Source organism: Coloeus monedula, assembly GCF_965178545.1.
Source record: "Coloeus monedula genome assembly, chromosome: 15".
In the NCBI taxonomy this organism is placed as follows: domain Eukaryota; kingdom Metazoa; phylum Chordata; class Aves; order Passeriformes; family Corvidae; genus Coloeus; species Coloeus monedula.
Window position 1 is genome coordinate 7,009,075 of NC_138795.1, and position 23,039 is coordinate 7,032,113.

Below are 23,039 nucleotides of genomic sequence, written 5' to 3' on the forward strand. Positions count from 1 at the left end.
TCTCACCTCTGGCAGCCGTGCAGCTCCCCCTTCTCACATGCCCAGGGCTCAGGAGAGGAATGAGGAACATGTTCACACTGGGAAACAAATCTTTGGTTTCAGAAGTCAGCAATACTGTAGTAGCAAAAACCCCCAGGAAGTAAAGACAAGAACTCTCTGGGCAATCTGTGTTTTTGTAAGAGCTGACCAATTCAGTTTCTTGAGTGTGGGTTGTTTCACCTACACTTTAGAAAAAAGCACTTCACACAGAGGAGAGGCCTTTGCAGCATGACTATCACTCAAGCAGCAGCTTTATAGATCAAAAATTAAAGATTTATGCACTTAACAGTGGGAGCACTGGGTTGGATTGGGTTGGGCCCAATGTGACTTGAACAACAGAATCTGCAAGTGAGGATCTTTTCCAAATTCATCTTTGACTTGTCCTTTTAGATGGGTCTCTTTTGGGGTTGGGTATCAGAGGAAAAGAATCTTGAGTTGGACAAACAGAGGTCCTCATGCTACACTCCCTTGAAATCAGTGGTTTAGCTGAAACACAGGTGAATAAAACTAAACGTAGGCCACTGGGATCATTTGGTCTGATTACAGCATGCCAAAAGCTGTAAAATCACCCCTAGCAGGACTCTTAGGCAGCCCAGTGTCTCCCAGATGGAGACCGATCCCCTCCTTATAGACCCCCCTTCACCCAGGGGACAATTTCCATGAATAAAGCCAATCATGACCATGTGCTGGGTGGGCATTTACAGAGGAGAGATGCTGGCAACACCATGCCTTCGAGACACTAGGAAGTGTGTCAGATAGCACCCCATGAGGCATAAACCCCTGTGGAAAAGGGCAGGCAGGGGCTGATACTACAGAATAAATCATCTGTCACTGAGGCCACCAAGCAGCCTCACAAATCTTTGTCTCTTCCAATTTTGTCTTCATCCCATTCAGTGAGCCTGGGTCACTGCTGATTCTACACTGGCTCTGCACAGAGTTTAGTGTGACATCCCTGGCCTTGCTAAGTCATTCCATAATGATTATTTTTGGGTGGTTTTGCTCTTCCTGTCAATATTTGTGCTTGCAGCAGTTGGGCGGCAGTGGGGTGGCAGCCCTGGAAAGCTCAGCTCATGTGTTTATCTGCCGGCCGGGATGGCTGCAGGATGACATCTGCATACCATTGCGCTGCGGATCACTTCCTCGCCCGGGAAGGTCGCGCTGCCGGCCGCTGCAGCAGGGCAGCACAGCCCCGGCAGCCCCACGCCAGCCCTGTGCGGGGACACAGCCACCAGCTGGGCAGGCGCCGAGCCCAGGACGCGACGCATTGCTTTCACAAAGGGTCACACTCAGGCAGAGACCTTGAAGGCTCCAGGAAAGCGGAGGTCATTTCCCGCACTGCCCAAATGTCACCCAAGTGCTGCTGCACTGGTACCACGCGTGTTTGGTGTGGAGGAGCTGGCTGCCTTTGCATTCCCAAGCTCCAGGTGTCTCCTCTGACTGTCACATGTGGCAGATGGGGCTGAACAGCTCAACACCATTCCCTCTGTGAAGCTTGTGCTGTGTTAAGGAAATTCAGAAAGCCTCCTTTTTTTACTGGTTGTTGCCTTTTCCCAGTTTTTTCTTCTTTTTTAGTAGTTGTTCTCCTTGTATCTTTTCTTCAGATTTTGAACAGCCATTTATCAACAAGCCGGAGACCCTCCTCATCAGCAAGAAGGAGAACACTTGGGTACCATGCCTCGTGTCTGTCCCAGATCTTAACGTCACACTGACCTCGGTGAGAGCTCAGCCGCTGGGAGACTCTGGACCGAGATGTATTGCATTTGTTCTGCATTTGTAATTGCCTGAGTGGAAGCAGGACAGGCACTGCCAGGAAAGGAAAATGCATGGGATACATTTTCCATGGAAAGTACAAGCCACTGGCTTCCTCGTTTTATTTGCTGGTTGAGGCTGTGTTGTCCAGTTCCCTTGGGCAGACCCCACGGGTTTCCTGCCAGCCTTGCTTCTCTTCCCTGGAGCTCTATAAAACAAAACAAGACTTTGTTTTAAACCCATTTCCCCACAGCATCCCCTGTTTGCCTCATCTCTGTGATCTACAACCGCTATAGGTGGTCAGCATCCCCCCAAGGGAGGAGGCTGCAGCCCTGGGGCTCATGACTAAAAACAGGTCTCTTATCAGTTTGCTTTTGCTTTTGCCTTTTTTTTCCCTTTTTTTTTTTTTTTTTTTTTTTACAATGCAAATACATCCTTCCAGGATGAGTGTTACTATTGTACAAAGGCCTCCAGGGACACTCTGGGGGCCAGGGGCCTTTCCCTTGCCCAGGAAGGACACTACCCAAGGTCAGCACTCATCCCGGTGGGGCTGATGTTTGGGACATCAGCATTGGTTTCCTTAGCTATCTCTAGAAGTTTCCATTCCTGGAAGTCTCTGGCCCGCTCTGCAAACAAGGAGGCTCATGGTGCAGGATGAGGATGCTCAGGGTAGAGGGGAGGCCACGATTCCTAGATGGCAAAGCCTCGGGGGGAGAGTGCAGGAGGCCATCACAGCATGATGCTGCATCGTTTCTTCCCACAAAAGGGATGTGTTAGCCAGCATAAAGCCTGGGAGGTGTGGAGTGGGAATGTTGTTAACCTCTTATTTTAGTTGGCAAAATCTTGATTTTTTTCCAGCAAAATTTCTTCATCCACCCTGACGGGAAAAGCACTTTCTGGGACAATAAGAAGGGAATGCAGGTACCCACACACTTGATCAAGGACTTACTGTATGTCCACTGTGAGACTGTAATTGACAAGAAGGTCTTCAAATCCAATTTCTTCATCATCCATATAGCAGGTGAATACTATATTTGGAAGGTTCAGGGGAGCAGTTTGGGTGGCTCTGAAGTCCATCACTGTGGCTCATGGGAATGTTATGGTCCTCTCTACCTACACAGACTCTGCATGGTGCTTATATCTCTTCTACTGTGTGTCAGACAGAGATACACCATGCAGCAGGAGATCATTCCCAAACCTATAACTGCACAGTCTGAGTCAAAGAGTTACTGGATCATAAATGTCTTTTCTTTGCCTTTTCTGCATCAGGGAGTGAGCTGTATGACATCCAGCTGTATCCCAAGAAAGCCATGGAGCTGCTAATGGGAGAGAAGCTGGTCTTGAACTGCACTGTGTGGGCTGAGTTCAACTCTGGCGTCCACTTCCAGTGGACTTACCCTGGCAAACAGGTACCAGCAAACAGAGCAGCTCCCTGTGCACTGAACTCTTACCCATTGAGTCACCCCCTCCTGACCCTTCATTCTTCCTCTTCACATCATTGGCAGGGCTCTGCTTCACAATTCTAACCATGTTGTGCCCTGGACATCTTGATCAGAGTGTTTTCCCATTTTTTTCCCCTGTAGCAGAAGGCAGACAGAAAGAAGACCCTTTTCCTGGCAGAAAGCTCCCTTTTTGCCGAGATGTTACTGCTCTGGGGTTCTCAGGAAACCACTGGCGTCACTTTCACCAGTGCAAATCCAGAGCAAACATGATTGGTTTAAAAGGAGCTACTCTAATCATAGAGCCCTTGTTATCAAGAGCCTGTGAGGTGGTCTCTTCCTCACTGTTTTTCCCCTCTTGTATCCTCTGGTTTTTGGAATGGTGAGACAGGGGAGTCCCCTGAGAATATCACTCAGTTCATGGGGCTCCCAGCCTGGTTCCTGGGCTACATACGAGCAAAACATGCTAAGATCTGACCCCAGCCTCTAGGAGTCAGTACACAGAACATGTGCCCTTCCATGCCTGAGGATGGCAGTCAGTTGTGCAAAAACTTGTCCAGGTAGAGGCAAGCACTGAGCATCGGGAATCACAGCTGTGAGAAGTCTATCCACATAGACCCCCTCCTACTGATGTCTTTCATCCCCTTCTCTGTTATCTCCCACAGATGCAGCAAGCAGTGATCGAGCCTGAGCGCCGGTCCCTGCAGACATACACGGAGCTCTCCAGTATCCTGACCCTCCACAATGTCAGTCAGCAGGATGTGGGGAAGTACACATGCACTGCCACCAATGGTGCCCAGATGCTGGAGGAGAGCACCGATGTCATCGTGCACGGTACAGCATCTGCCACCGCCATGCAGAGCCACAGCCAGAGCCCAGCTGCAGCAGAGCCATCCCCAGACTGCTTGGGCAGAGTGGCTCCTGCACCTCCATCCACTCTGCTTTAGTGAAACCCAGCCCTTCTCCAGCCCCTCAGCCCTCCTGCACCCCACCACCATGCTGGGAGCACAGTCACATTCAGCAAGGTCCCAAAACGGAGGGAGAGAGATGCCAACACCAAATTGGCCCAAATGCAGTGGAATGGCAGGACACACGTATCCTGCGGCCCTGTGGCAAATGCCGTGCCCCTGTGGCATGGCTGGCCTGAGGGGCACCAGCTGCGGGTGCACAAGGCACCATCAGCACTGGGTGGCTGTTTCTTGGCAGCGGAAGGTCATGGGGCAGCCCAGCCTTCCTGCATCCCCAGTGGTTCCCAGGAGGGAGACAGAGGCAGCTCTTCGGCTGCCAGGATCTCAGCTGCCCTGTAACGACACACTGCCTGTTCTTGATCCTTGCTGTTGGGCCCTGTGGAGAGCAGTAGATCTTTGTGACAGCCTGCCCCCTTGAATTCTCCTCCATGGTCCCTTTTTTCCTTGCAGAAAAGCCCTTCATCACCGTGGAGTGGAGGAAGGGCCCAGTGATAGAAGCCACTGCAGGAGACGAAGCCGTGAAGCTGCCAGTGAAAGTCGTGGCTTACCCCCCACCAGACTTCCAGTGGTAACTTACCTTTCTTAGCTTGAGCCACCTTTTCCTCTCCTCCTTTCCCCTGCCAAATGGGGAAGCCTAGCCTGGCTTCCTTGCTAGGTCCCTCTGTGGCCAAGATTGTCACAAATGTCACTTTTTTCCACCCATGGGGGTCCATTCTCCCACAAGTCCTGGCTCTCAGCTGCACAGCCTGGCTTGGCAGCTCTGCACAGTCTGGAGGGGCCAAGTGGAGTTCCCACAGGAGCTGTCCCTCTTGTTCCTCTGCTGTGGCAATCACAGCCGCCCAGAGGAACCAGGTAGTGGGATGGGTTGTGCACCTCATCATGCTGCACTTCCATCAGAGCTGACTGGAGATGGGAGCTTTGCACCCACTCACTGCTCAGGGCAGAGCTACAACACCCCCAACCCCACACACATCCATATGACACAATGTGCAGACCCATAACTTGGGTCCAGAGAAGGCCCAGGGGTCTCTCCAGAGAGGTCCTCAGTGCTAGCGAGGGGCACCCTGACTGCTTTCTAGTGGGGATGAGCAAACCCCTGCCCAGCTGCCAGTGGGACACTTCCTCCCGATGGCTGCATTTTCTCTCTGCCTCCCCGCAGGTACAAGGATGGAAAGCTAATTCCCAAGCAATCTCAATCTTCAATGCAGATCAAGGATGTGTCGGAGCAGCACGCCGGGACATACACGCTGGTTCTGCGGAACAGGCTGGCGGGGCTGGAGAAGCACATCAGCCTCCAGTTAATCGTCAATGGTAAGAGGGGGCCAGGCCTGGAACTGGGGGGGAAGTGCTGAGCCCATGGCCCCAGTCTTTGGGTTCCTTCAAGACCCAGTCCCCATTGCTGTCCTAAAGCAGTTGGTACCTACATCACCTCTTTCTCCCCCATTGCTGAGGGATGCTGTGGCTCCAGTGAGGCTGCTTCCTTCTGGCTTGGGTGACACTAGTTTTGTTCCTGGCTCCCTCACTTTGGACAGGATATGTCCTGGCTCAGGGGCCACTTCCCAATTGCAGTTGGAGATGCTGCTGAGGGTGACCCTGACTGATGCGGACATGAGAGCAGGGCAGCTGCCACACAGATGAAGTCTTGATCTGGAGGAGTTCCTCTATGTGGGAAGCTCCTCTGGAGTTTTCCCACAGCAGAAACTGGTACCTGTCATGCAGGAAACAGATGCCAGCTAAAAAAGTGCTGGAAGGGCACTGCTAGCTGAAGATGTGTCTCCAGCAGGCTCTGTGGCCCTGTGCTTTGAGCCCTGCAGCATCCAGACAGTTCCACTCACCAGAGAAAGGAGAAAGGCTGTCACTTGAATCTGCTTAAATGTGACCTGCTGTGCCTTGCAGGCCTGAGTTGCCCTGAGATCCAGACAGCTGTAGTGCCCAGGCACTCTGTAAACAGGCCTGGGGAGGGCTGTGCCAGGACTGGGGATGCAGTGTCTGAGCCTGCAGCTGCTCACAATGTCACTCTGATCCTTGCAGTTCCTCCACGCATCCATGAGAAGGAAGCCTCTTCCCCAAGCATCTACTCCAAGAGGAGCCCCCAGGCCCTCACCTGCACTGTCTATGGCATCCCGGCACCGGAGGTGATCCAGTGGCAGTGGAGGCCGTGGATGCCCTGTCGGATGTTCTCCCGACGCAGCCTGTAAGTGCCATTTCTTCCAACACTTGTTTCTTGTCAGGCAACCATCGTGGTGTCATGGGCTTCTTGTGACAGTGGCTGTGTCCCCAGCCATGTCTCGCTTTTGCTCTCCCACCCACAACATGGCATCTTGTGGGAAGGCAGAGTGGAGACACTTGTACTCTGTGTGGGATTTTTGCCCAGGCTGGCTGGTCTCAGACACCAACAGCTTCCGCAGCATCCTCTGCATCCTCAGCCACCTGCATCTGTCAGTGGATGTCCATGGCCCAGCCACACCTCACAGCACCTGCAATGAAACCACTGGTCACTGTGCTAATGGGGAAACTGAGGCAGATTGCAGGAGAAATTGTCACAGCCCCTTGGTGAGACCCCAAGACAGCAGCTGGGGCTCACACCCTTCCTGCCTGGAGGTCCCCGTGGTTTTTCTGTCGTTTGTCTTCTCCTGGGTAATGATGGAAGCAAAAGTGCTCATAGGCAGCTGCTGCTTGTGGGGAAGAACTGCGGAATCCTGGGGAAGTGCCAGATCTCTGCCAGCTGCTGGGATGATTTGCCAGCAGGGTGTTTGTGCCAGCAGCACTAATAGGTAGGCAGGAAGGGTGCATGCCCACTGCCTGTGCCCTGGGAAGCTGAGGCAGCATCAGGCACGGCTGCAGTGGCATTTTTTAATGACAGCCTCACCAGAAGAAGGAAAAGGGATGCTGGGGCGTTGTAGCCAGAGGAGTCAGGGTGGATGACATCAGGATGCCTGGAGGAAGCCGGGTCCTGCAGCCCTGTGCAGGCTTTTGCCAAGCCAGGGACGCCAGAGAGCTTTCCATTACATGCAAGTGCACTGTGGCCCTGTCAGGAAGCAGAGGGGCCCATGAATTATGAGCACTGTCTCCCAAGGCCACCATATTTCTGCCTAGCACAGCTCCAGAGGATGCAGGAGGCTTCTTTCTAGCTTCCTGTTGTTTACACAGCTCACCAGTGTGTTTGCCCCACCAAATGCTCTGCCCCACGCTGCCAGCATATACCTTTGCCACTGCTCCTGGGCCTTCAGCTCCCCTCTGCTTCCCTGTCACCCTTAGCCTCTCCCTCCCACCCCAACCCACATTTTTGAGCAGATCCTCCCATCTTCCACCCCAACACACATTTCAAAACACCCTGCAGGCTGCAGCATCCCAGATCCCTGACAGATTTGGGTATTTCTCCCCACACGTCTGTCTAAGCCTGAAGAGGTACCATCATTCCCCTGTGAGACACCAGCAGCACCTCTACTTGGGACGTCTCCCTCCTGGTTTTGTTGAGTCAGAGGCAGCAGGAGCACCCCTGGGTGCTGCATCCTTGGGTGTTGCACCATCTGATCTCTAGGCCAGCACCAGCCAGTCAGTGACACCCCTGACTCTCAGTCCCAGCAGGGCTTTAAGGCCTTGGTGCTGAGCAAAATGACATCAAGAGTTGCCCTGGGCATATGTGAATTGACTTCACCCCTGCCTTCCTCCACTCTTAGCAAGGAAAGATGAAGCCCCATGCCTGGGGGTGAAGACACTGCTTGGGACACCTGTATCTGCTCCCTGTCTCAATTTTCACACCTAGAAATTTTTGCCTCACTAGTGGTTGCAAGGCACCTTTATAAAGCACATCAGAACTGTGTAACTGAAAGATCCAGGAAATTTTACTGAGTAATAGGACAGGGCCATCAGTTCTCTGATACAAAGCTGCTTTTGCTGCCTTTTTCCCAGCTGACCTTCTCTGTGTCTCTCTCCTCTTTCCCCTGCTCGTCCCTGGCTGCTGGATTAGCAATAGCAGGCACCGGGCAGCAAGGCGCCATCAGCGGGACCGGATGCCCGAGTGCAAGGACTGGAAAGATGTGTCACAGCAGGACGCCGTGAACCCCATCGAGAGCATTGACACCTGGGTGGAGTTTGTGGAGGGGCGGAACAAGGTGAGGCTCTATTCCAAGCCCATCCTGGGACAGGGAGCTGGAGACGGGCACGGGCACGGGACTCCTTTGCAATCAGCCAGGAAAAGTGGCCTGGAAAAGAGCCTGGCAGAGACAGATTTGGGGAGGGCTTCACACCTCTGCTTCTAAAGTAAACCATCAGCGGCCATTCCCAGCCCTGGGGCTCCGCAGTACCAGGCAGCCCCAGGGCGAGGGAGAGCTGTCATCTTTGAGAAATTACCCCGTGTCCAGAGAGGCTCCCACTGGGGCTGGCTGCACAGGAGGGATTTCATGGATTGTTATTGAACACAGGGCATCCAGCTAGGGAAAGCATGGGGGATAGGTGCTATGGGGGCTCCCATGGCCATTTCTGAGCATTTTGTATGAGCTGTTCTGCAAGAACTAAACCCTGCTCATCCTGGTCAGGAGAGCAAGAGTCACAAACTGGCCAGGAAATCTCTGGCCTTGGGAAGGTGCATGTGTCTGGTGGGGCATTTCATCTGGCTGTCCCCATCCTGCTGGGGTGAGGGTGGTTTGGACAAGCTGGCATCCATCTGCCTCAGCTTTGTGAGTGGGAGCAATGTGTGCCCCACAAAGCCACTTCTCCATCACAGCATTTCCTCTCTGGAAGGAACATCTCTCCCTCACTGCAGTGTGTGACCTGCTTGCTGCTTGTTTCTTTCCGTGTCCCTGGTAGCCATGAGTGTCAGGTCTGCGCCGTGACGGGGTTCCTGTCCCCACTGGTGTCGGGCACCAGGCGCTCACAGAGGGATGCAGAACAAACAAATGGGCCCCTGTTTCCGAAAGTCACTTCCTGTTTTCCTACACACCTCTAAAGGCACTTCCCGTCCCCTGGCCTGGCCGGGAGTTCATCACTCTGCCAAAAGGGTGGCAAGGGCAGATGCTTCTCCTCCCAGAGCAGCTAAAGGGAGAATGAGGGATTGATGTTCCCCAGGGATGCAAGCAGGGGTGGTGAGAGCTCCTGGGTGAGAACCCCTTGTGTCCTACTATGGATGTGATACTTGTATTGGTCCTTTTTGATACTTCCCTATTTTCCTCATTTTCTTCCTCCTATTCCTCAGCTGTGTCCTTCTCATTCCATTTGTTTGGTTGTAACTCTCCTGGAGCTTCAACTTAGGTTGTGCATCCCACAGGTGTGCAAGAGCTCTGGGAGAAAAGAGCACTTCCAGTTACAGTGGGATGCTACATCCTCAAATCTGCTTTCTCTCTCTCTCTCCTTGTCCTTTCTGCCTGTCTTCTCTTACCATCCTCCTGTTTTTAATTCCATCTGTAAAGGCCAGAATGAGCCACAGGATGTGCAGTGCACAGCCATGCACTGCAGGCAGCGGGATGATGTCAGATCAAGAAACCCCAACTCAAACATAACACTGCAGATCAGAAGGAAAATCCCCAAGAAACAGGAAAGGCACCAACAAAAGTGCCAGCAATAGGGTCACTTTGGCTGTATGAATAACCGCGAGAAACGGAAAAGGCAATGCACAAAAGTACCAGTAATAAAGTCACTTCAGCTGTGTTGAGTATGCACTGAATGAATGACTGTTCCTTCTGGTTAACATAACCTAATACATTGCCCCTCAGAACGGAAATGCTTCCCAAAGTCTATGGGATGAATAGTAAAGGCAAAGAAGTTTCCCTGTAGGAACACGTTAATTTTTCATTTTAAACACAGCCTCATTAGAGAGATTTCTGCATGTGCTTAACTTGTTGTTGAAGCTGGAGCCTCAAACTGCAAGTCTCCTCTAAGGGGAGTTCTTGTAACACATTTGGTAGCTCACACGTGTGCAGTGTGAGCCAAGAGGAGGAGGAGAGCAGCCTTATTCCCCAGCTGCTTTTTCTGGCTTATTTGGAGGCAGCATGCCCTGGGTCCATGCTCCCAGGATGGCAGCTTGGCTGTTTGCCCAATCTTAGTCATGTCTTGCTGGAAGGAGAGACAAGGAAGCTTTTAGGACCGTGTCTATGTACACTTGGAATTCAAAGGGAGAAGATGAAAGCTCTTCCTGAAGGGATGAGAGCTGGGATATTTTCACAGGTTTGATTTCTCCTTATGGGTAAAAGGAGTGCTTTAAGGTCTGTAAGTACCTGTAAATTCCACTGAACCCTGTGGGACACTAAGTAGTCACTTAACTGCAGAGGGCTCAGGGAATCAAAGCCCTGGTGTCCTTTCCCTTTCTCCCCACTGTTATAAATAAAGCTTAGCAAGAGCTTAGCCATCCCCTCAGCCCTGCATCATGTTACTGTCCCCCTTGCTGAGCACTGTCCCCTTTGTGACCTGAGGGGCTTTGCAAGAAGTTTGCTCCCATGGAGAGGCATCTGTGCTGACTGGGCTTCATAAAAAGAAGCAGAGATTGGGAATAAAATCATGTTGTTGTTGCTCAAGCCAACAGATAAAGCTTGACATGCACAAAGGGCTGTAGAATAAGGGGATATTTTTGCATAACCCTTTCCCAGCTGTTGGGGGCTTTGCTATCTGCCAGACAGCAGCAGCGATCCTACTTCTCTTCCCTGTTGCTCTTCCTAACTCCTCCATATGTTCTCTTCCCCCATCAGACAGTCAGCAAACTGGCCATCCAGGAGGCCAATGTCTCAGCCATGTACAAGTGTATTGCCTCTAATAAAGTGGGTCGAGATGAGCGGCTGATCTACTTCTATGTGACCAGTGAGTACTGCAAAATCCTCCTCCCACCTGCATCAGCCAAGCTCTCTGCTTGAAACAGGCAGGTCCCTAGAGCTGCCAGATCCTGCCATTCCCAGGATCTTCAACAGAGACTGCTGGAAAAGTCAGCAGGAAAGCAGGGCTAACCCAGAGCTCTGCTGGGTGGCAAATGCCTGAAGCCCTGGCAGCAGATAGCACAGGGACAGTTGGGCAGGCAGACCAGGGAATGAGCCAGCACTGCCTGTGCCTAGGTCCTGAAGCAGCCCTGGCAGGTCCTGGGCAGGTGTTGGGCTGGGGACATCCCGCTGGCTCACGCCCAGGCAGCTCCCTGGGCTGGGGATGTGTCTGGTCCAAGAGCATCCTCTAGTGGCACCGCCCGACCCTATCCCAGGCCAGGTCCCGCTGGCCCCAGGCCCCGGCAATGATCCCACAGGATTTTGGTGGTGAGAGGAAGCTGAGAAACCAGAGCCCAGTGGTGTGGGCTGGAGTCATGGCCCATAGGCGGCTGTATGAGCCTCCTGCCAGAGGTTCCCCGTCCTGGCGGGAGCCTGTCCCTGTCTGCTGGGACAGGGAGCCCAGCAAGGGCACAGCAAAAGCTTATCTTACGGAATGAGAATTCCATAATAAAATTCCCAGCCCAGAAGGCTGGGCTCATGGCCCTTGTTGTAGTACCTGTGCTGTCAGAGCCACCAGCTGTTGTGAAGCCAGATGAACATCTTCAGTCACTGCTTCAGTAATGCTCTCCGTGCTGTTGTCCAGGCTGCTGTGTCACTGCCTGCACATGTAAAAGTGGGCATGGATGCAAACCAGAATGCTGCAGCTGAGCTGGGAGCAGTAACAGCCTAATTCAGATCTCCCTGGCTTGTTTCATTTTTGACTCCATCTTAATCTGGCCCTGGGACTTGAGCATATCCCGTAGCACTCACTGGGCTTAAGCTGTGGTTGCCAGCAGTTTGCATGTCACAGTTCTGGTCTACAGTGGTTACCTTTACCCTGGCTGAGGACAGGCGGATCTCAGAGAGCTGAGCCCAAGGAGACAATTTCATTGTGTTTGGCAGCTCAGCCATGAAAACTCATTCACATGTTCATTTCCTTCCTGAAAGCCATTCCAGACGGGTTCGAGATTGAGTCCCAGCCCTCGGAAGAGCCCATAGAGGGGCAGGACCTACAGCTGAGCTGCAATGCGGACAACTACACCTATGAGAACCTGCAGTGGTATCGGCTGAACCTCTCCAAGCTCCACGATGAGGAGGGCAACCCCCTCGTGCTGGACTGTAAGAACGTCCACCACTATGCCACCAAGATGCAGGGGGAGCTGCGCTTCCAGCCCGACTCCAACGACGCGACCTTGCTGCTCACCATCCCCAACATCTCCCTGGATGAGGAGGGAGATTACGTGTGTGAGGTGCAGAACAGGAAGACCCGGGAGAAACACTGCCACAAGAAATACATCTCTGTGCAGGGTGAGGGTCCACAGGGCTGGTGGGAGTGACAGAGGAGAGCTGGTGCTCTTGCTGCCATCAGCTTCCCAGTCCGTCCCCGGGGGAAGCCACACAAGCAAGCTAAACTCAAGGTGGCAAAGGCAGGGCACCTGGGTTCTCAAGACCTTCAGCAAGGGTCAGAGACCCAAAGCCCCCCAGGAACACAGATATTCTTTTGATCAATCAGTTTCCCGTTTTCCCCTCCTCCTCTTTGTGCTGCTTCTCCAGCCCTGGAGATCCCCCGCCTCAAGCAGAACCTGACAGACATTTGGGTGAACGTCAGCGACTCCATAGAGATGCGCTGTAAGGTCGACGGCAACCATGTTCCTGAAATCAGCTGGTACAAAGATGAGAAACTGGTGGAAGAAGTGTCAGGTACAATGGGCTGGGGGTGGATCACAGGCAGGGCATTATGTCCAGCAGCTGGAGAGCTGAAAACTGCTGGGTTCCAGGAGTTGTTATGCCCAGATAAAGATACCCGTTCTCTGAATCAGCCAAACCCTGGTTTTAATCACATTCTGTCCTAGTTTGATGCAGTCTCGCTGGCTAAGTCTATGCCCCAGGGCCTGGCTCAACACTGTCTGTGCTTGTACACATTCAGCTGGACAGCAGGGAGAGAGAAATCATTCATGTTCTTACTCTCAGCTCAGTGCCTGGCATCTCTGATTACGCAGGGACCAACCCAGATCTCATGGAAGGAACATGCGAAGGATCCAGGCACATTGCAGAGGGAAAGCAACAGGTTCTGAAGATGAAGCAGAACTTGACACGCCAGCTAGACTTCCTGGGCACTGTCCCTATTCAGCATGATCAGTGGGGGATTTGTACTCTCCATACATTGCCTGGGGAAGGCCCCTCCAGGGTGTTTCTGGGGCCATCAAGAGAAAAGCCTTTACCAGCTGGTGCGATGTCATTCTACCGTCTAAAATGAATCAGCCAAAAAATGCAAGCCTAATTTTGAGCCTGAGTCCAGTGTACTAATCTTCCTTCCCTGTGAGTGCCCACCACAACCCTCTGTGCCTTACAGGGATTGACCTTGCGGACTTCAACCAGAGGCTGAGCATTCAGAGGGTGAGGGAGGAGGATGCTGGGCTCTACCTGTGCAGCGTCTGCAATGCTAAGGGCTGTGTGAACTCCTCGGCCAGCGTCTCTGTGGAAGGTACCAGCAGCCACGACACCTCTGGGGATGTGAAGGGGTGGAGGAGGAGTTGTAGCCAAGCCCATGCCTCTTCCCTGTGGCAGTGGGAGGCAGTGAAAGCCCCTTGGCCTTGCTGGTGGCATGGTGCTCTCACAGGAGGATCTATAGTCCAGAGCATGTTTAGCTCAGGCAAACATGCCTCCAGTCACCCCACATCGTGATGCAGGCCATAAGGAATGGCTGAGTTGGGGCATGGAATGCAAATCCCTGAAGCTATGATTTCCCTCCCATCCCGCAGGCTCTGATGATAGGACCAACGTGGAGATTGTCATCCTGATTGGGACTGGAGTTATTGCTGTTTTCTTCTGGATCCTACTTATTCTCATCTTCTGCAACATCAAAAGGGTAGGTGACTGTGCCCCAGGCAGGGCATGTGGCATATCAGGGCTTGGGGCAGCACCAGTGCTGTGATGTGGGGCTGCATGACAGCACCTGCTAAAAGGAGGTCATAAAAGGCTCTCACTGTCAAGGACAGGGTGCATAAGGGCTGTGGTAAAGGAGGTGACTGGAAATGGCCTTTGCTTGAGGGGGTAGCAGGTCAAGGCAGGCAAAGAATCCAAATCCCATTTGGGAGTCAGCACCCAGGGCAGGGAGGGCACCTCCTCACCCTTTGTGTTGGCTGGTTCCTGCAGCCAGCCCACGCAGACATCAAGACAGGCTACCTGTCCATCATCATGGACCCCGGCGAGGTGCCTTTGGAGGAGCAGTGCGAGTACCTGCCCTATGATTCCAGCAAGTGGGAGTTCCCACGAGACCGCCTGCGCTTAGGTGAGCCAGACCCCCTCCCTCCCACTGCACAATGCAGCCAGGGCTTCCCACCAGCCCTACAAACTCACTCTCCAGGTTTCTTAACACACCTCTGTGTGTATTTAATGCTTTCTCTCTGCCTCAGGCTTCCCATCTTCTTCCCCAGGCTGTCCCTAAAGCCCAGCTGTGCCTGGGAAATCTCTTTAGGTCTGACTGTAGACAGGTCTGAGCCAACTGTAAGCCCAAACCTCCTCAGTGTATCCACACAGGTATTACTGAAAACAGAAGACCCCTTGGCATGCTTTAAAACACATCCCCCTATTTTCCAAGTGGGAGTCTGGACGGAACAGCCCAGTTCACAGCAGGTACCCCAAGTTCAGGACCAGGATTGCATCCATTATTGTCCTCATGCTGAGACACCTACCTGCAGCCTCTTCCCTCTGTCTGCCAGAGTTTAAAGGGCAGCAGACTACCTTTGAGGCACAGAGCAGTGACATTAGTCCTGGCTGCTGTGCTGCAAGGGGTCGTTTACCTTTCCCACACACAACAGCTTGTTGCTCGAGGGCAACAAACAGCCCCTCACTTCTTCATGGCCATTTCCTTCCTCTGCTTTGTCCATGCCAGCTCTGTCTCAGTTCCTCTCATCGTCCTTTCTCCTATTCTCACTGACACAGTAAGCAGCCACCTGAAAGGGCACATGTTCCATTCCTTCCTTTTCCTTTATGAAGTTTTTTCTTTCTTCTTCCCATGGTTTCCTGTTGGGATTTTTGTTTTCCTTCATTCTGTTCTGCCTGTTCTGCACCTGCCTTTCTTCACACTGACTCTCCTTGTCCATAGGTAAAGTCCTGGGTCATGGTGCCTTTGGGAAGGTGGTGGAAGCATCAGCATTTGGGATCAATAAAAGTAACAGCTGTGAGACTGTAGCAGTCAAAATGCTTAAAGGTATGTGAACAGTGAAGCAAAACATGCAATGTGTGTAGACAGCAATTAATGAGGCACCTGCCAGGGAACATCCACCCTGTAAATGCCTGTCTTTTAATCAATGGCTTCTTGGCCTCAACACAGTTGATTCTGTTTGGCCCCATTCAGCTGCACTGGGAGGCTGAAGTGGCAGAACAGACAGCAGGGATTTGGGGAACTCTGCTTTCAAGGAAATTTAGCTGTCTGCAAAGGCAAAGAATGAAATCTGTCTCAAAGGACAAAGAGGAATCCAGAGCCCCTCTTTGGCAGGTCACTGAAGGAAGTGTTGCTCCCAACTGCCTTCTTCCAAATGTGCCTGTATTTTGTGTTTATGGGCCAGATCCAGAGCTGGGTAAGGAAGCAGGTTGCAGCTCTTATCCAGCTCTGAGGGCTAAATTGGCTTTGCACCCAAAGCCTGGTCTATCCAGAGTGAGATTTTAAGCTTTTATAGCCTTGCTTTCAAACAGGCATCCAAAACATTATTCTGTAATTTGGCACCAAACAAAACACCGAAGCAGTCTGTGGCCAGAAGTAGCCTGTACATGGAAATCAAGTCATGGCTCATCTGAGCAGTATTTACTGCTGCAAATGTACAGCTCATCTGCACAGCAGAAGGAAGCCTGGTGTGCAAGGTTGCTTTACAGTCCTTTGAGGCAAGGCTCTCATCTGGCCCTTCAGCTGCAGCTCAAGAGGATGCTTCTGTCTCTCAGGTTAAATTTACAAACTCTCAAGTAAGACAAAATGCATATGGGGAAGCGGAAAAGTATGAAAAAGGCACACAAAACCAGAAAACATGCTCTGGGGGTAAACCAGAGGGTCAAGAATTGATACGAATTGGACAATTGAGAGAAGATGCAGTACAGAGATCTGGCAGGAGCATGACACTGTGTTTGCTATTGAAGAGGAATCATCAAAAGATATCTGGGTTTGAGACAGATCCTATCTTCAATTGTGATAAAAAGAATCAGATGTCTTTTGTTCCTAATTTTCTTTCAAATTGTTTCATGGCTTGTTATCTTTGTTTGTAGGCCAAAAGGGCAGGGATTCAAACAGGTGCATCCCTATGAAAGTCTCAAGTGATCTTTTTCACTGCACAACTATCATAAAGAAAAATCTGTTGGGCACAGATTGTGTTGTCTTTTGTTCTGGGTCCCTGCACTTGCAGAGAGCACCCTATGTGTTACAACAGGGATCCTGGGATCTCCAGACAAGGCTCAACATTTCATGTTGGAACATGCAATAACAAAATGTACCAAGGCTTTGAGGTCACAGCCTCCTCAGCAAGACATATTAACATGCTGCTAGAGAAAGGCGGTGAGGGGGAGTGAAAAGCTGTGAGAAGGTGTCGTGACATGGTCTCTGTGTTTCTAGAGGGAGCTACTGCAAGCGAGCACAAGGCACTGATGTCAGAGCTGAAGATCCTCATTCACATCGGGAATCACCTCAACGTGGTGAATTTGCTGGGTGCCTGTACCAAACCCAATGGTAAATATCCCAGGGCAGCAGGCTATGCCTGCTCCCAAAGAGCAGAGCTTGTCCCCTGTGTCTTTTTGCTGTCCACATGTGTGATCACAGGGACGTGTGGGGAAGTTATTAGCGTGTTTGTGTGTACTTAGAGCAGATGTCACAGCTGACCAGGGCTGCACATAACACAAGTTGTGGCAAATTCTGACCAACTCAAGCTGTTATCTCTTGCCCCAACCTTTGTTCTCTTCTCACCAGGCCCACTCATGGTTATTGTTGAGTTCTGCAAGTATGGAAACCTCTCCAACTACCTGCGGACCAAGCGGGAAGGATTCAGTCCTTACAGGGTGAGTAGCTTCCTTTGCTCCTAGGGGCCTGTCCCATATCTAGGGAAGGAAGACATGCAGCCTAATACATGATCTGACAATGTGACAAAGATACCCTCTGTCCTTCTTTCTGCAAAGGTAGATGCTTGCAGGCCAGAATTACAGTTTAAGAACAGGAAGAGACTGTGCAGCTCATGAGTGCAGGGGTAACAGTGTGTGTTGCCTGCTGAGGGTTTTGGGTTGTTCCCTTGCCAGGAAAAGTCTCCCAGGCTGCGTATTCAGGTGCAGTCCATCGTGGAGGCAGTGAGAGCAGACAGGAGGAGCCGCTCTGGGACCAGCGACAGCGCCATCTTCCACCGCTTCCTGATGCACAAGAGCCGCACAGCGCAGCCCATCCAGGAAGGTAACACTCAGCCTTGGCAGCAGCTCCTCACCTGGAGCACCAAAACTATGCCAGACTTGGCTAGCTTGGGGAATGGGTAGGGAATATCAGTGAGGAGCTAGGAGCCAGCCTTGGAGCTGATCACTGTTGCATGTCAATTCCCTAAACAAGGCTATTATACCATCTGTTGTCTCTTTTAATAGACACCAGAAACCCAGAAGGGAGAATTAAATCTCTTTGGGTATTTTAGCCTGAAGAAAGGAGAACTGAGGGGAATCTCGGTGAGTCCTCCCTAGGACAGAAGTGATGAGCTGACCTTCAAAGCCCCTTCTAGTCCTGTTGCCCACAACTCTCTGACTGATGTGCTGGAGGCTGGACTCATTATTCCAATTAGGACTGAGGACTAACTGTATTTCACTGAGGAACTGGCTGTATCCTGCAGTCCCAGAGAGAAGCAAAGAGGACAACAGATCTCCAATTGTCTAATCATTTTCTTTTACTTCTGGACAGTGGATGACTTGTGGCAAAGTCCCTTGACAATGGAAGACCTCATCTGCTACAGCTTCCAGGTAGCACGTGGCATGGAATTCCTGGCATCCCGAAAGGTGAGTTCAGCTTTCCTTTGCTCACCTGATCTTTTGTGTGTGCCTGATGAGAGAGACCTGACTACAGCCACCTTTCAGGTGACACACAGCGATCTGTCTCACACTTCTCACTTCTCAGGAAATATGAGATAGTCATGTGTACACAAAGCTGGGAAATTAGTTCTCTTGCATTTCAACCTCTCCTTAACCATCCCTTTTTGAAATGTTTATCTTTAGCTTCTTCCCATTTCTACCATTCCCCCATTACAGCTCAGGTTTATGGGGGAAGGGAGGTGCTGTACACTTTCTGATTGTGGTTCCTGTCCATCTTATTTTGCCCCTTCCTCTTTGTGTGCCCTCAGTGCATCCATAGAGACCTGGCAGCCCGCAACATCCTGCTGTCAGAAAACAACGTGGTAAAGATCTGTGACTTCGGCCTGGCCCGGGACATCTACAAAGACCCCGACTATGTCAGGAAAGGCAGTGTGAGTGCCATTTTCTCAAACCCTTTACAGACTAGGCCCCCTTGATGAAAAGATGAAAAAGCAGGAGTGGAATTACTTGCATGGCTGGGACCAAAAGCCACTGGACCAATGACACATGTCCTGTCCTCCTCCACCAGCAGATCTCTGTCTCCTTCCTTCTGCCCCTCAGCCTGTCATTAACTTACTCTTCCTTATACTCTTTCATCCTCCTTTCAGTGTCTCCATCCCTCTCTCTGATGTAATCAAACCGCCATTCCTCCATGGAGAGAGGAGCAGGGTTATTGGCTCTGATTTCCTTTCATCCATTTCATCCTTTTGCTACAAGAAGGGCTGTCTTGGGACATATTCCCACCTGAACGTTTGTGTCTTGCCTCTCCCTCCTGCAGGCCCGTCTCCCACTGAAGTGGATGGCTCCAGAAAGCATCTTCGACAAGGTCTACACTACCCAGAGTGATGTGTGGTCTTTTGGGGTCCTTCTCTGGGAAATCTTCTCACTAGGTGAGTGTTAATGAGGGTCTCATGCTGCTGAGGGAGACACCTCTACCCACGTAGCATTTTGTGGGTGAGTCTGTGCAGAACAGACATTCTGAAGCACATCTAAGGACTGATGGGAAGCGACATCGATGTAGGCAAAAAAAATGGAGGCCATATCCACCCATGAACAGAGTGATGGGGACACAGGCATGAGTGATGGGGACACAGGCATGCAGAGCTGGCCTCCAGCTCACTGAGGCAGAGAAGCCTGATTCAGGCAGCACTAAGGATTGGGTTGTGTATGAGAAGTGACCACATCTCTCAGTGTTCTGGGAGGAAGGGCAGTCACAAAAGGGCAGTCTCAAAATGACTGGTTTCTGATGGCACATTTCATGTTCCCACCCTTCTCTGAACCTTCTTTAGGGGCATCTCCATATCCTGGAGTCCAGATCAATGAGGAGTTCTGCCAAAGGCTCAAAGACGGTACCAGAATGAGAGCCCCAGAGTATGCCACAGCAGAAATGTGAGTCAGAAACCTCAAGGATTCCAGCACTGGTCAAAGCAGAGGCTTCTGTGGCAGGGCAGAAACCTACCAGATCCCAGCATAGAGCAGGACAGGCCCCTCTGTGGGATGCAGACCTTTCAGCCAAGATAGGGGATGAGCCAACACATCCTTCACTCTAGGCTGCTGCCTGGAGAGCAAAGCAGATGGGATCTGATCAGAGCTCTCTAGGTATCCTTGCATGCCCGTGCTGGGATGGGTCTGTAAGTGAGCACTGTGCTTTCCTGCTCTGGAGGGTATCAGAGGGGTCTGAATTAGCTCCTTGTGCCTGTTATAATAAGTGCAAAACAAAGCAACCCCCTGCCAGTAAGTCCACCTGGCCATTGTGCTGGGGGTGCCAAGCTTTCCTTCCCAGTGCAGGAACTGGTTGTCCCAGTGGGCACCATGTGGGTGGGAGCTGTGGAGTGGGGCAGGAGGGAGTTTCTGTGGCATAAAACCAGCATCTCTTCTTGGCAGCTACCGTATAATGCTGAGCTGCTGGCATGGTGATCCCAAGGAGAGACCGACTTTCTCCGACCTTGTGGAGATACTGGGGAACCTTCTTCAGGAAAATGTTCAGCAGGTGAAAACCTCTCTGTGTCCCTGCTCTGCTCCAGAAAGCTCTTTCTTCTGTCATCACCAGCTCCTTCACTGTGCTCTCAGCTGTCTCCATGGTCAATGCAATACCTTTGTGTAGGCCAGCCAATAACACAGAGATTCCTGGGTCAGAGGTCTATTTCCCAGAGATGTTGGAGAACTCATTTATGCAACAGCCTTTTAGCTGCATCCTCATAAAACTCTGCTCCTTGCAGGGCAGAAGCCCTCTCAGTCGTCATTCTAGTACTTGCAGCCTAATCCCCAGACGATTATTTGAAATTCTTCAGCTGAGTCAAGGCCCTGGTACTTCTGCCTCCTACATGCCTGCATAATGAAAACCAGGACTTGGCCAGGGTTTCTGAAACTCTGTCCTCAGATTGAAATGTCAGGGCCATGTGAAGCAAACAACTGTTACATTACAGCAGTCAGTAATACGATTTCTTTGAATGTATTACTGATCACTTCCATGTGGAAACTCACCAGGACATTTAACTGTGATGAGCGTGCAGCTCTGATTTTAACTTTTTCTTGATGTTCCCTTTCAGAAAATGATAGCTAAATGCTTGAGTACTATCTCATCCTGACGTTCCTGACTTTAACCTTTCAGCAGTGGTTCCCAGCACAGGCATGACTAAGCCACAATGACATTGCCCTGGAGCACAGTACTCTGTCCATGTAAACTGGAGAACTATGGGATTAGGTTGTTTTCCTGCTCACACACACCTCCATACATCACTCACAGCTACTTAATGCAAAGGTCACAGAAATCTCCAACCAGATATTTTGTCCCAGAGAAATAAAATTCATAAACCAGACATTTTCCTTCCCAGCTCTGACAGCTTCTGCCTGTGGAGCCTTTTCTCGTGAGAAAGTCCTCCCCTTCTTGTAAGACCATTTACTGTTCTTCCTACCAGGAAGGGAAAGATTACATCCCACTGAACGACTCTCACAGCTCAGAAGATGATGGTTTCTCCCAGGTGCCTTCCTCTGCCCAGCAAAACTCAGATGAAGAGGACTTTGACATGAGGATACGCTGCCACAGCCTAGCAGCAAGGTGAATCCCCTCTGAAAAGGGCAGAGAGAGCCCAGCAGGCAGCCAGCAGCCTGACCTCTAAGGGAGCCTGAGGGATATGGGGAGAACCCAGATGTTTGAAAAATCCCAGGTGATAAGGTGTGATCCAAGCACTTAAGCCATAGCATCTTGCTTATAAGAGCAAAATGACTTTATTTTGCTGATAAGGAAGTGCTGATTTGTAAGCCTATGACATTCCTTTTTCTCCTCCAGCTATGCTGCCAGCATATCTGTTCCTAACTGACATAACAATTAGTCCCAGGCCTCTCCTCCCTGGCAAGCTATGATAATGTGATGCCTGGGATCTCTATCTGCTTATCCCTAGTGGAGAGGTCACTGGGGCCTGATTCAGTCAGGAAGTCTAGGTGTTCCCCACTGCAGAAGTAGTATGGGGTTATGAGGCCTAAGGTGACCCCATTACCCTCCCCAAATCCACCATTTGGGTCATCCTCCTCCCTGCATACTTCAGTTGCACAGTGAGGAGGTTGGGTTCAGGTCCTGTTCATTCAGGACATTGACTCTTGCCATTACTGAATGCACTGTGCTTCTGTTGGCAGATACTACAACTGTGTCTCATTCCCTGGTTGTTTGACGGGAGGAAATCAGATCAGGTGTCCATCCAGGATAAAGACGTTTGAAGAGTTTCCCATGACACACACAATGTACAAGGCACACCCGGTGAGTAGCATCTGAGTGGATTTGAGTGGGGGGCAGCTCTTTTCTGACACCTTTACTGTTAAGACTGTGGAAGGAAGATCACTCCTATCTTATGTCAGTCTGTCTGTGTCATTCCTGTTAAGTCCACTCAGTCCTATGCACATTCATTTCTTCCTCTGGCACACAGGGGTTTCTCTCCACCACAGTTCACACTGCCTTAGTGGGAAACAGGGAGGTTAGATATACAAAGGGGGGGGGGGGGTACTAAAAAGGACCACAGAGAAGACCCTGCTCTTCACCCTTCTCAAATCTGTGAACACAGCCTGGTTAAGCACACTGAAATCCTGCCAGGACTTCGCTGGGTAAACCCAGAGTGCTTATCTGCAGCCCCTGTATCTTGACCCACATGGCAGTGTGCAGTAGGGACCCTCCTGGTCTCGCTGAACTGGACTGGTACTGATATCTCCTCTAGTGGCAAAACTGAAATCATACCTTTTGTCTCGGAGGAAAATATCACCTCCCACAGATTTGATGGTAATACATCTTCCAGCCAAGGAACACTCTTTTTTCATTCCCCAGAAGTGGCACTGAACTAAGCACACAAATCTTACCTTTTTATGTGCTTCTTTTAAGCAGGTACCTAAGAAAATCTGATTCAGCAAAACTATGGAGCATGCTGGTAAAGTGCTCCTACCTCTTCTTTCCCATCACACATGCACATGATCTCATCTCCTGAATGATTTCTCCTCCCTTCCCACTCTGATCAGTTGACAGGGATGTTACTGATAACTCCTGTTGCTTCCTTTCAGGACAATCAGACAGACAGTGGGATGGTTCTGGCATCTGAGGAATTTGAGAGGATAGAAAACCGACACAGAAAAGAAGGTGGATTCAGGTACTCCTTAAGCCTAGCCACTGAGGCTGCCCTGCTGCCAAATGCAGTGAGACCAGGAGACAGCTCCTGGTATCTCCCCATATGCTGCACTGCTTGGAGCTCTCAGCTGTGGGCCCTGAGCCAGATAAGTCCACATACTCCTTATCAAGAGGCAAAACACAGGAAGAACAGACAAGCCTGCTGTTTTCTAGGGTT

General features: G+C 51.1%; 1 protein-coding gene across 2 annotated transcripts in view; it reads left to right on the forward strand.

Annotated features, from left to right (window-relative positions):
• The window catches only part of FLT4 (fms related receptor tyrosine kinase 4), a 57,792-nt gene that overhangs the window by 29,642 nt on the left and 5,111 nt on the right, over nt 1-23,039 (forward strand). For both annotated transcript variants that reach the window (XM_082291213.1, XM_082291214.1), the window contains exons 4-29: nt 1,641-1,753; nt 2,647-2,809; nt 3,058-3,197; nt 3,893-4,061; nt 4,646-4,763; nt 5,355-5,506; nt 6,227-6,389; nt 8,166-8,310; nt 10,876-10,984; nt 12,085-12,444; nt 12,691-12,837; nt 13,490-13,621; nt 13,899-14,005; nt 14,293-14,428; nt 15,245-15,349; nt 16,739-16,852; nt 17,090-17,178; nt 17,413-17,560; nt 18,050-18,144; nt 18,486-18,608; nt 18,995-19,106; nt 19,506-19,605; nt 20,101-20,206; nt 21,135-21,274; nt 21,850-21,970; nt 22,759-22,844. In XM_082291213.1, coding sequence (XP_082147339.1) covers nt 1,641-1,753; nt 2,647-2,809; nt 3,058-3,197; nt 3,893-4,061; nt 4,646-4,763; nt 5,355-5,506; nt 6,227-6,389; nt 8,166-8,310; nt 10,876-10,984; nt 12,085-12,444; nt 12,691-12,837; nt 13,490-13,621; nt 13,899-14,005; nt 14,293-14,428; nt 15,245-15,349; nt 16,739-16,852; nt 17,090-17,178; nt 17,413-17,560; nt 18,050-18,144; nt 18,486-18,608; nt 18,995-19,106; nt 19,506-19,605; nt 20,101-20,206; nt 21,135-21,274; nt 21,850-21,970; nt 22,759-22,844 — 3,493 coding nt within the window. The remainder of the gene's footprint in view (nt 1-1,640; nt 1,754-2,646; nt 2,810-3,057; nt 3,198-3,892; nt 4,062-4,645; nt 4,764-5,354; nt 5,507-6,226; nt 6,390-8,165; nt 8,311-10,875; nt 10,985-12,084; nt 12,445-12,690; nt 12,838-13,489; nt 13,622-13,898; nt 14,006-14,292; nt 14,429-15,244; nt 15,350-16,738; nt 16,853-17,089; nt 17,179-17,412; nt 17,561-18,049; nt 18,145-18,485; nt 18,609-18,994; nt 19,107-19,505; nt 19,606-20,100; nt 20,207-21,134; nt 21,275-21,849; nt 21,971-22,758; nt 22,845-23,039) is intronic.